At 31.8% G+C, this 13,445-nt stretch overlaps 1 protein-coding gene and 1 non-coding gene across 2 annotated transcripts; one reads left to right on the forward strand and one right to left on the reverse strand.

Annotated features, from left to right (window-relative positions):
• Window positions 1-2,725: 2,725 nt before the first annotated feature.
• Window positions 2,726-2,798, forward strand: TRNAA-AGC (transfer RNA alanine (anticodon AGC)). The gene has a single exon. It is a non-coding gene; the product is annotated as a tRNA-Ala (tRNA).
• Window positions 2,799-3,639: 841 nt separating this feature from the next.
• On the reverse strand, window positions 3,640-5,700 carry LOC126712259 (protein RADIALIS-like 3). Its single transcript, XM_050411520.1, has 2 exons — window positions 5,238-5,700; window positions 3,640-3,888 (listed from the first exon to the last, which is right to left on the reverse strand). The coding sequence occupies exons 1-2, from the start codon at window positions 5,489-5,491 to the stop codon at window positions 3,864-3,866; spliced, it is 279 nt and encodes a 92-aa protein (XP_050267477.1). The 5' UTR covers window positions 5,492-5,700; the 3' UTR covers window positions 3,640-3,863.
• Window positions 5,701-13,445: the final 7,745 nt, after the last annotated feature.

A 13,445-nucleotide genomic window follows, 5' to 3' on the forward strand; every position in this document is an offset into this window, starting at 1 on the left:
TAGCCATAGCATCCTAAGCCATGATGATAATCACATCAATAAATTTTTATGAGGCTTCATTAGGAATAAAGGCATCTAAGTGACAATTAATTCATGAAGATAATGACTTGGCCCCATAGGGGGGTTATTACTTTTATGATTTAATTGGAATAAGATGGTGAATGTAGCATTAAGATGAGATTTTTCCTAGGCCCATAGGTATGGAAAATTTGATTCTTAGTGTTTATATTTACTAGTTTTGTGAATAAAGTTTTATAGTAAATCCATGCATGATGCGCATTTGCCCATAGAAAAGTCGAATTTACTACTAAATTGACATTGTTTAATTTAGAATAAAAGTTTATGTTTCATAGCATTGCCATTTGGTTTTACTAGGCACATTGTTAATCAGTGTATAAGATCAGTGGGAGTAAATGTATTGTTTTTACTCTTAAATATGAATGACATACTACTTGGAAGTAGTGATTTGATTTTGTCATGTAGGATATCCTATATGCTATGAAGCTATAAGACAAGCATTAGGGATAGGTTTTACGTTAGTCAATTTTATGATGAGACCTTTAAAGATTTTTTAAAGATAACTCAGCTATAATTTTCTTCTCTAAGGACAATGATTGTGAGAGCTGAAATAAACATATCGACATAGAGTAATTCAGCTTAAGAGAGAATTTTAAGAAATTGAAAGTGTCAATTGTGTTAAAATTATTGAGCTAATATTTGTTAGTTTCACAACTAAAGGTATGCCAGCAAAGCAGTATAAAAGTCTTTTGGACATATGGAAGTTGTTAGCTTATTTGGTGTTTAATTTCTCTCTAATTATTCTATGTTTTGGACACATATTTTGTTATTTTTTGAAAAGAAAATATATGAATTTTATTTTGTGCACATAAAGTATATGTTTTAAGTTAGATATATTTGTGGAGATACATAAGGATGATATATCCATTGGGGGTGTATAAAAGAGGACCCGAATGGCTAATAGGTAGTTCATTCATAAAGAATTAATAGCTCATAAAATACTCACATAAGGATTACCATACATTATAATACATGGAAGGAAGTACTCATTATAATTGAGGGTATTACCGCCATGATTCATGCATTGGATTCTTTATTTGAGTAGGAGCATTTCACAACTAGTTGACATGAGTAATATCATGGCCCTATTAAAGTTAATATCATTTATCAAGCAATTTAAATTTCAAGTGGGCCAAGTGGGAGAATGTAAGATTTTAAGAAAATTTTATGTGGCCCACATTTAAATGATAAATGAAAACTCATGTCTTAAAGATTTTATTTATGAAAGACGTTATGGTGAATACTAATTTCTAAGTATCTTTTATTTGGTATAACTCATTTGGTTAATAAGTACCTTGAAGTTACAAGTTTTAAACTCCTTGATGGAAGGAGGGTTATGAAACAAATTTTAATTTTAAAAGTCCTTGGTCTAGCCTATATATATAGACTGTCTCCATCAAAAAGAAATATGTGAGGTAAATGCCATAGATTAGAAGACACATTTTATAGATACGCTATCATATAGTGAGTCTTCTTTTCTCCAAAGACTTAAACAACTATTGCTGGAGGTATGTTTATTTTATTCCGCAACTCTAAATTTATCTTACAGAGAATTCATGTAATATATTGTTTGTCAGTTAAAAGTGTATAAATTTCCAAGACTACTCTTATTATTTTAAAATCTAAAGAAAGAATGGTATTGACTTTTTAAATGATGGAGAAAATACGAATTCTATTTATTCATTTTTCAAAGACGGCTAGATTTTAGGATATTCCAAAATAGAATAGAGAAGCAACAATTAGGAATGGAGAGAGTAATTCAAATTGCCATGATTCATAAAAAATCTTTACCCAAATGCAAGAAACTTTTAAAACCATATCAATCTATGGAAATTTTGATTTTGATTGGGTGGTTTAAATTTATACGATTTTATAAGTCAATGGTTCAAATTTGAAGCTAACTAATAGTTTTAAAATTTGGAATTGTAGATTTTAATTTAAAATTTAAATCCACTTTTAAAATATACAAATTAAAGAGCAATTAATAAACAAAAAAAAAAAACAAAAACAAAAAAAACGAAACACTGCCCTTTCAAATTACACCATTGGAAAACATTTTAAAAAGGATTTCATATGTGTAATTTGTAAGGGTGTGTAGTCAATCCATTGATCCACCAAAACCAGCTCAATCCAACCAAACTTGTCGAGTTGGGTCAATTTTTAGAGATTAGTGAGTTCAATTGGATTATCAAAATTCTTTTTACGGTGGGTAGAGTGGAGCGTGGGTTACCCGATCCAACTATATCTAATATATATTTAAAAAATATACTATATAATTTTATTATTTACTCTTTTGTTTATCAATTGAGTTGGAATAGAACTACTTGATATCCCACTAATTTACTCTTTTGTTTACTCTTTTGCTCTTATTTTGTATTGGTATTATTATCATTCTAATTCTCAATTAAAATTATATATACATAAAAAATAAAAAATAAAAATTGTCCAACCCCACCATTCAACATTAGCTGCTTCTTCTCGTGAGGACATGATGCATGCAGTAACTGGGAAAGAAGTATGGCATATTGTGTCAAGTTTCAAGAACTAGACATGGACTAAGCAAAAAATAAAATAAAATAAAATACTAGACAAAGGTGGTAAAAGAAACGATTAAATAATTAAAAGTTTATATCAGAAATTGAAATCAGGGGATGTAGCTCAGATGGTAGAGCGCTCGCTTAGCATGCGAGAGGTACGGGGATCGATACCCCGCATCTCCAAATCCGTTTTTACAATTTCCTCATTCAACTACTTTTCCCTCATCAACCGTTAAAATCCCCACGCATCAACCACAACTCAACGGCCCTGATCTTCCACAAGATCAGATCGTTAAATCTCGGGCCCACCCAACCAGTTCAACTTCCCCAAATATTACAGTTTTCCCGCCTTTTCCTCTTCTTTCAAAATAAAAGGCCACTTCAGCTTCTCTACCCAAATTTACTACTCAAAAATCTCTTGCTCTTATAATCTTCCAGATCTCTCTCGCTCTCATTGTTCCTATATCTATAAGCTGTTGCCGATCGCACTGGTTCTTGGTCTTCAGCTTTAGATTTTGTAAGGTTAGTGAACAATCTAAACACTTTCTGGTTTTGAATTGTGATTCATGCATGCACTTGATAGCACATAATGGCATCTAATCTGATTCTTATTCAATAATCCAATCCGTAGAAATTGTTCGATGAATAATATGACCTATTCCATTTTATCTGACCATATGAATTGCTTTATTGATTGAGATTTGGAATTTTGGATATAGAATCAGAATCATATTAGATGAATTTTGGCTAGCGAACGATCTAAACACTTTCTGATTGAATTGTGATTATTGTATGCACTTGATGATAGCACAGAATATCATCTAATTTGATTCTTAGTCAATAATCGAATCCTTAGAAACTGCTCGATGAATAATCTACCCTATTCCACTTGATCTGAATACATGAACTGCTTTATTATTGCTTGAGATTTGGAATTTTGGATATAGAATAAGAATCCGTAAGATCTAATAATACACCACACATTAAACAACGCACAAAATATTTCTTCAAATTAGACAGTCCATAATGATAATCGGTACAAGTTTATTGAGCTCATAAACATAGCCTTTTATTTTTTATGATACATTTGGACTGGTTCAATACTCAAATTTACGGCTAAAGGCAGCAGAACCACAGTTAGCGATATAGCTTTTTCTTCTTCTTTCTTTTTTTGGTTTTTGTACTTGTGCACATACTTTATAAAGATCTTATGACCACATGCCTGATGCTTTTTGACTTCATTAGAGTTTAGAGCCTTAGATTCTTCATGAGCCTGCAGAAGGAAAAGTAAAAAAAATAAAATAAAACAATGCCATTAGTTTTGTAGCTCTTAAATTCTTAATATGAGACAGTTATTCATCTTCAATCATTATAAGGACGTAATGCATCCAACCGTTGATTTATCAAAATATTATATTAAGAGGTATAGAAACTATAAATATGTTTATTATTAGTAGTATTATGTAATTTTAAATGTCCAAGTTTGGCTATTTTCTTGTTTGGGCAAAGTTTTCTTTTTCTTTTTGAACTAGCTCCTAAATAATGTGATTGCGTCATAGAATGATGCTCATCTTTTTAGCACCGGTTAATAAAAAATACTTTATATATGTTGGGTTGGCCTCAGCTCCAAATAATAGGAACCGTGTGACTATGGTCCAAAACCATTACGATTAGATTTCATGTGGGCTTTTCTTAGGAAGTCACAATTGTGTATGAAATGGATAGGCCATATAATATAAAATAGCGATCGAAAATAGCAAAAAAATATTAAACTATTTCTCAATTTGAGTGCAGCAGGGTCGGTGTTTGATTTGAACTTGTGAGTTACCTACCAGGAAAGGAAAGGTATGTGGATAACATGCTTAAGGGAATGTGTCTAGTTTACAAGCTCTTTGCATCTTGTCATGAACGTGTCCTAATATAATATGATCACGTATTTGTCTAGTGCATAACAACACTGGACAGAAGCCATGCCCATTTGTAAAATTTGGATTGTTTCCAATGTTCTTGTGCATTGAAGGCAACACGGACACACCCGTATCCTAAAATGACCATGTATTGGCTTAGTATCCCATCCAATGCTCCTATACACTGGAGAGACTGATGTTTATTGAGGAAAGGGACGGTTGGATCAGAAAACTTTTTCACGCATTTAGTTATATGACATATGCTTGCATGATCCATGCAGATATAACAAATATAGTCAATACTTTATTCTGGTCATAATGTGTAGCATATGTTTTTTTTTTTTTTTTGATGAACGTGTAGCATATGTTAGAGACTGATGGTTATTCTAGTCTAATAAGATGCACAAGATTGTGAAGAAAAGTTGTCTAGAAAATGTCCTGGACTGCCCCATAAAGGTATTTGTTGATAAGCACAATTCATATGTCCTGAATGTTTATTAATTGCCCTGCTATTGAATTGACATCTAGCATAGTAGATGACATTGTGGTAGTGATCAATCCCTGAACACATTCTCTACTAGGAACTCCACAAGGATGAGCCATTTATATATATGGCATATCTTATTAAACTTAGGCAAAAAAACATTAGATATGGGAACATAAAGCCATGGCCATTATATGGTTGATGTAATGGGAAAAGAGTTCAGTACATTACCTCTCATTGTTCCCAGAGTTCTTGTAATTGGGCAGTGGAATTTGACCAGCTTCTATATTTATCAGGTCCTGTATAAGGATCTCGTAGTGCCTCCTTACTTCCTCTGCAGATTTCCCACCAACAGCCTTGGCCACATTTTGCCAGCGCTCTGGGGTGTCCTTGTCATACAAAGCCAGAGCCCTCTCGAATTGCTTGTTTTGCTTTGGTGTCCAAGAGTTAGAACCGCGTGAAGAATTGAGAGAGCTTGATGCCATTCCACTTTAGGCAGTAGAAGGTGACAGACAATAAGATAGCTTAATTAGGGGAGTTAGGTTGGGTGTAAAGATAAGATGAGCAATGTGTATTCAGCTAGGAATTGAGTATTGGGTTAATAAAGCTAAAGACCACGAAAGTGAAAGAAACTTAAGAGAGAAAGAGAAGAGGCTTAAGTCAAGGAATGGTTTTGAGTAAGAGATCCATGCATGCTTGCTCCTTATAAACTGGAGGAGAGGCTGGTGAGGTTATGCAAGTTGGGAATTCTTTTATTTTTTAGGGGTACGACAAGATGTGATTCGCCTAGAAAGGGGTAATAAAGAGAATCAGTTTCGAAGGACTGCAGCCTCTCTTTATTACATTTTCAAAGCCTTTTACTTGTCTTTTATAATATCATCAGCAAGTGGAATTTCTTGATAATTTACAGCCTGGTAGGGATTAGATCCAGATTCTTAGCCTACCAATTTAACATTGATGCGCTTATCATCACAATCCCCTTGTTTTTTTCCCCTCCCAAGATAAACTCACCTAGACCTTTAAGACCCACTAAAGACACAAATAGGATTGGACAAAGTTTTAGTTCCAAACCAGAGCTATATCCTCAAATCTACTACTTAACAATTTACAAGACTAAAATTATTTAAATAAGTGACGTGACTCTTTCAAAGAAATTGACTAAAATTATATATAAATGGTTTTTTTAATCGTCACATAATGAGTTGAAAGAAAATAGTTTTAAACTTTTTCTGATAGATTATCTTCCTTTTTTTAGTGGGTCAGTGGGATTTTCTGTCTTGCTTATAAGAGCAGCTTGTGATATAATATACTCTCCCAACAAAAAAAAAAATTAGTGATAATATACCTCTTTAACGAGCATAAGATTCATTCTTTATTAAAATTAAAAAAAAAAAAATATATATATATATATATATATATATATAAAACAACAAACAGCAACAATAATGCCTTATAGATATTGTGAAATGTCGACATAAGCGCTGTTTTTTCATCATTAACATGTCATATGATATGACTGGTTTCTTAGACAGCCTTTATATAATATTTGATCACAGAATGTGTATTCCATCACCGCGGAGTTGTGTTTAATACTAGACTTAGTTATATAGATCATTGCATAAATGGGCCATGTCATCACTACTAATATTACTGGTAAAAAATTGCGATGTCTTTGCATGGTTTGTTTATATTGATAAATTACCAGCCGTCCAAAAAATGAAATGGTTAGGAAATTGTGTATTTAATTATTTTACTATGATTTTAACATTCATCTTTACTCCAAATTCTTCCTTAATTAGTGAGATTTATGGAGGATTTTTAGCTTCTTAATTAGAAGGTAGAGCAAAAACAAAATTCAAACTTAAGACCAAATCGTCTAATACCATGATAAATTATCACTTGGACAAGTGCCATCAATTACTATACTGTATTGGCGTAGGAATGGACGTTTAGATTAGAAGCCAAGAAAGCTAGTGAAATTTTAGGTAGAGTTGGGCATCGAAAAATAAAGTAAGATGATTTATCATCTGATCTTGTAAGACTATCTTATTACAAAAAGGGATCCAGCTTGTTGATGTTCTTTCGAGGACGGGACACAAATCAAACTCCGAAATGACCTTCTCACTTTCATGATACTGTAGACTGATTTGCTTTTTGAGTTGAGAGAACTTGGAACTAGTTCTTTCGGGTGATCACTGATCATTGGTCTTCTGAGTACGCGTGGTCAAACTCTTCACTTTTTGTGGTTGATTCAGCAGTCAACATGGTGTTGTTCCTTTAGAAGATTTTGCCTAGAATGAGCTTCTTGACTTTATTGCCCTTGCTAAACAAACTAAGGGTTCAACCAATGGGATGATCTAACTGTTGAGATGTAAAGTTAAAAAAGTCATCTTTTTTTTCTTGGTTCTTGAATCAGAGAATTTTTTAACTTTTTTTTTTTTCCTCCGAATAGTTAGTCCTTGGATAATATTGTACTAAATCTCTCTCCCTTAACAAGTCTTCGAATTCTATTCGAAATGAATCAATTTTATAGTTCAAATTAAATATTTTAGACCTAAAAGTGTATCTAATATATATATCATTTCAAATTTTAAATAATATGACACTTTATACAATCAAATTTAAAAAATAAAATTTTAACAGAAATAAATTATCTTAATTACAAGAGAAATTGAGATGATTATTTTCTGTAATGTGAGGTAATGACAAAATAGGTTAACATGGGATTGGCTTTCCCATTTCAAGGCTCGGAGCTATTACTATTTGTTTTCTAAACATTTGTAAGGGATAATTATATAATAAATCACTTTAATTACAAATTAAATCGTTAAATTTTAATTTGTAATGATTTATGGCTTTTGCTGTTAAATTTTGCAATTTGAACTTTTTAATATAAATATCTCGTTATGTGTGGGCTAGGTTTGTGACAATTCTTCCCTGTTAATTGTTTTAGCCAAGAGTTTTGTAACTTAATTGGTTAATATTTTTTTGTGTTTTTAACAAAGATATCTAGAATTTAATTTCTTCCGGTCCCAAGTATTAAATTATTAAAAAAAAAAAATTGCTCTAAGATAAATCGGTAAATATAAATTTCACTCAGTAATACCAATTGAGAAATTTCAATGTTTAAAACATAGAATTAAAATAGTCATACCTAATGTGTTTACATCCATAGGTGTGCTAATAATCATACCTGTTGTGTTTACGGCTATACTGCTGTATTTTTTATATTATTGTATTGTCAATAAATAGTAAGTTAATTGGCTTATTTATAGGATAGTTTTGTACAAATATTTCCGTGTGATTCAAAGTATAATCCTAATTTCAACTAATACCAATCTTCTGTCTCACTTTTCCTACTTCATTCTATACTTCATCAATAAAAACTTGCCACATGTTCACTAACTAATTAAATACTACTATTATTGACTTATTAATTCTATTATTATTAATTAATTATAGTAATTAATTAATTAAGTGAACATATGACAAGTTTTTATTGATAGAATATAGAGTAGAACAGAAAAAGTAACAAAGAAGATTTGGACCCAGTTTCAACACCATCATATCATCCTCATGTGCTAGTTTTTTACTCTTTTTCTAAAAGCCAAACACAATGCCAACTTGCCAAGGCTCATTCTTTCCACAGCTAGCGTGTGGTCCCCCCGGAACTGACGTGAAATTTACTATAATTATAGACATTATGTGATTCTTATATCATGATAAATAAGTCTACCAATGATGCCAAATGCTAGTTTCCTGGACGTTTTCCCGAAGCCTCTTTCAGACTTTCACATCGGAATTAAACCTGGTGGACCTAAATGTTTCTCATAGACTTTCTATTGTGGTCCTTGAAGTAGGAATTACTTTTTTTTTTTTTTTTTTTTTTTTTTTTTTGCAATTGACTAGTTTTAGCTTACGTGATTTCTTCCTTAATTTATTTATAACGGAAATTCTAGGTTTACGTTTTATTAAAAATATAAATCTTACTTTGTAAACTAAATAAATATGTATAATATTATATATATATATATATCTATAATTGTACACATTTACCACAAAAAAAAAAAAAAAGTATAATGTAAATTTTACGTTGTATTTAATACAACGTAAATTGAAAAATTTTCTATTAATAATTGGTTTCTTTTTCTTTTACTTTTAAAAATATCCATTAGATGGTCATGGTACAGCTTCTTCGTAATCATGTGGCTGCAAGTGTCTCTAACTGGAGACACATGCAAACGTGCTACTTGGCTAGAGTCGTGAATGAGTCGGGGAATTTGATTGAATTTAACCTATTTCAGTAGGACAAAGGGCACATTATGTGTCCCTTGTTCCTACCCCCATGTAAAGGTTATTTGACTTTGTCCTCTCATCGCATTATGTGTGTTGAATTTTTATTTTATGTACCTAGTGTATATAACATCTCTTTTACATCTCTTTTACATCAAGGTGAACCTCATAAATATGAGACTTATCCTTATGTAAATGTTATATATTTATATCACATCAAATATCATCCCACGTTAACCCTAGGTGTCGAAAAACTTGTCTTGTATGATCACATTTTGTCTCCAACATGTGAGGCCTAACCCCAAGTTATCCGGCATTGTCCTAAACAATTTATTTTAATATTAATAAATTAATTAAAAAAAAACAATAAAGATAAAACAAATTACAAAATATAATACATAAATCAAAGTCTTTACTAGATAATAATACTTAATAATTTTTTTAACTTACCCATTTATATAAGGATATTTCTAATATATATATATATATATATATATGTAAAGGTCTTTTAGAAAATGTGATTAGGGGTGAGACGGTTAAAACTTGTCCTTGCCCTGTTGCACGGGTCGGGGCAAAAATTTCATCTTGTATTTATCGTATTATCTGTTTTGAACTTTCAATAAATTATCAATGGTTCTCATAATTGAAGTTGAGACTTGTTTTTTTATAAACTGCAACTACTACGTGTTCCAACTTTTTAAATGGGAGTTAAGGTCTATCATCTATGATAATTAACAATATTTTAACAGCTTTCATTCTATTATTGATGTTCATAACGAAGTTTGGCATTAGAATACAAGTCAATTAGAACCATTGATCCCTTTGAATTGATGCATGGAGGTTGCAGTCTCATGACATGCATGGTCTCTGAAACCTTTCTCTTCCCTTACAGGTTGTAGTATATTGCTTGAATTGGCTTGCTCGACTACCTAAAGAGCGAAGAAGTTGCTTAGTTTCATTTTCATGGATCTGTATTCTGCAAATGCTGTGTTTTTGTTGCAAACAGAGTGTGTAATAAACACTGATCTTGTCCTTAATATAAAATTATTATACATTTTCCTTTTTATTCATTTCACTATGATTGATCTATTTCCTTTATTTTATAGCAATTTTAACCTTAAAATAGACTATTAATTGCGTTTGAAATGAAGAGGATCTTGGTGTCATCTTTACAACTTGTTTAGGTCCTTTGATTGAGATGCTCAAATGTTGGAGCATCTCATAAATTAGAACAAATATCTGATATTTCGAATCCTTATCATCAGTGTTTCAAAAAAACAAAAAAAAAATCCTTATCATCAGAAGTTCACCTTACCAAAAGTTGTCACAATGGGTTCCTTTCAATTTCTTTTAAAAAAACCAACCGTATTTCCTTTGTTTTGTAGTCCTTCGAACTTTTATGCGGTTGGAATTAAATTCACGTGGGATATAAGTTTGAACGTAAAACTTCCTTAGAATCTTTATCAAGATTAAAAGTAAACAAACTGTTTTTAAGAAGAAAAGTAAACAAACTAATTTAGCAAAATGAAGGCCTTGATTTGATTCACAGCAAACCAGCTTCTTAAGGCTTGTGGGATCATCTAACAAACTGTTTAGGAATTGATTTTTTTCGGTAGCTTATTTGTTAGTTATCATCAAAAGATATAGTTCTTAATACATAACTTTTATATAAATGTGTTACAAAAAGATAAAAGCTAGATAATTTGGTCAAAATGGGGTTTTACCCTTTTCTTACAAGCTTTTCAGCAAAATATCCTCTGTCTGAAACTATTTAGGAATATATCCCTATTTTGAAACTTGATTTTTGGCCAATCAAATTATAGATAAATGAAACTTAAAAATAAATAAATTGTGGAACTTGAGTTCCATTCAAAGAACTCGAGTTCATGAAACTCGAGTTCCACTTGAATATTTTCAAGAAACTCGAGTTCCATAATTTTTATTTATTTATTTATTTATTTATTTTTAAGTTTCATTTCGCTATAACTCGATTGTCCAAAAATCGAGTTTTACATCTGGAACTCGATTTTTAGAAAATTGAGTTTCAAAACAGGAGCATATTCTTAAATAATTTCAGACAAGGGGTATTTTGTTGAAAAGTTTGTGAGAAATGGGTATTTTGTCATTTTGGCCTAGATAATTTGCAAACAAAGTGAGACAAGAATATGTTTTGCAAAATGATCTTTATAAATGAATCTTCTTGGACGGAGAAAGTAGTGAAAGGATGTTTCAGTAATGAATATTCGAAAAGATAAGGATTAAGGAGTGGGATGCCTTACATTTCATTTACCAACCAATGAGAAATTGCAATCTTGTGCTCGATGAGAGATGGAATATGCTTCTCAACATGTTGGGCATGAAATTCAGTAATTTTTGTCTGATTAAGCCCTCAATCAACGACTTATGGTTTTATTCGGATAGAGGATATATATTACACCTTTTTCCCCATTAATAGGAAAGGAGGGAAAGGACAACTTGAGATTCTTGGAGATAAATTGGAGCATAATATACGTGATAGATTCTAAAGTTAATTTTATGTTTCAATATCTTATTGGCATCCAAATTCTCTGTTTGATCAAGTAATTCCTAGGTACTTCTAGAGTTAGGAGAATGATGCTCTCTACTAATTAAATTCATAATGGAGTCCACTATGAATGTAAGAGGAGAGAACACAATTTCTCCATGTTTGGAGAGTACCTAAGAATTTTAATGTTCCTGCTTCTTTTTTAGAGTACTTATTTGGAAGGTTTTGTCCTCCAAGCTGGAGAACATTAGATTTGCAACAGAAACTACAGATTCTACAGCTGAATTATGCGAAGAGTGATGATAGCGTTTTTATAAATTTTACAAACCGACATATCAATTCTTAAATACAAAACAAAAACTTTCTAAAAATATATATATATATATATATATATATATACAAAACAAAAAAGTAATATGGTATATATGTCATATGACAGTCATTACGTTTAGTATCATGTTAATCTGTAAATAATAAATTAATAGTGGTTATAACAATTTTTCTATCTAGAAAATTTGAACAAGAAAATTGTAGAAAGTATTCCTTTTCTACGAGTAGTGTTGTTTGAACCTAAAAGGTGTAAACTCTTTCCAAAAAAAAAAATCTGTGCTAATCAAAAATTGAAAATCACCTTCTAATTCTGCTCTTTATCATCTCTTTTCATTTTAATATGTAACCTTTCTTTGCTTGGAAAAAAGTTTTAATCATTATTGTAAAAGAGAAATATTATTGACATATTTTTTCAAATATGTAAAGTTCACAAACAGTACTATTCTAAAATTTCTTGTGCACATTTATATATATATATATATATATATAATTGAAATAGAATTCTTTAATCTTCACTTTTCTTCACTTTTAAAAATAATCTCATTATTTAATTGAAAATGATTTTTGTGGGGCCCAATAGTTTAGGGGCCCAGCTCGCTCGCTTATGGGGAGTCCACATGCCTCAAACTAAAGGAGGTCAGGGCCCAAGTCCAAAAATAGAAAGCCCAAAGTGGCCCGAAGATGCAGCCGAGGACAGCTTAGTCCTCGGCAGGCCCAAAGTCTCCTGGATTAGAGTGGAATACAAGCTAACTTGAGAGATCAGAAAATATCTTGGGGCAGTTGTCCTTAATATCCTTCACTGATATGACACTGCACCTAACAGAGCCGGATTCTTAGGCTTTATTGATCATCTCCAACAATTTCGGGATTAGACTGATGGGACAGATATCTGTCCCGGAAAGGTCGACCCTACACGTGGACGAGGGACAACGAACGCAGGCTAGTATAAAAGAAAACGTTAGGTAACGAAGTAAGGGGCTCCCTCCCATCTCACTTCCGGAGAAAAACTTCAGGAAGGAGAATGCCCGGTTAATATAGGTGCATCACCATGAAAAACCCGCCGTCGAGTAACCGGAGAAAACATTAGTGCTCCTCGGACATGATCCGAGGAGCCAAATCCCTCAAAGTTACAAGGATGTAAGGCCTGAATATCCAGACCAAAACCTTTTCTTGTCTTGGTTCACCTAACGTCCGGCCTGAACCAACGCGCTGTGACCCAACGCTAGCCTTTCAAGCCCACTCTCTACAAATTTTATTGTGAGGGATCCATCACGCGCGAGCCCAACATCATT

Source organism: Quercus robur, chromosome 2, assembly GCF_932294415.1.
Source record: "Quercus robur chromosome 2, dhQueRobu3.1, whole genome shotgun sequence".
NCBI classification, from domain to species: Eukaryota; Viridiplantae; Streptophyta; class Magnoliopsida; order Fagales; family Fagaceae; genus Quercus; species Quercus robur.

Bases quoted from the DNA above. Each gene is read 5' to 3' on its own strand.
- LOC126712259 (XM_050411520.1), bottom strand. From the start codon at position 5,491: ATGGCATCAAGCTCTCTCAATTCTTCACGCGGTTCTAACTCTTGGACA. The intron at 3,889-5,237 runs GTAATGTACTGA...TTCCTTCTGCAG, and splicing joins AACTCTGGGAACAATGAGAG to GCTCATGAAGAATCTAAGGC.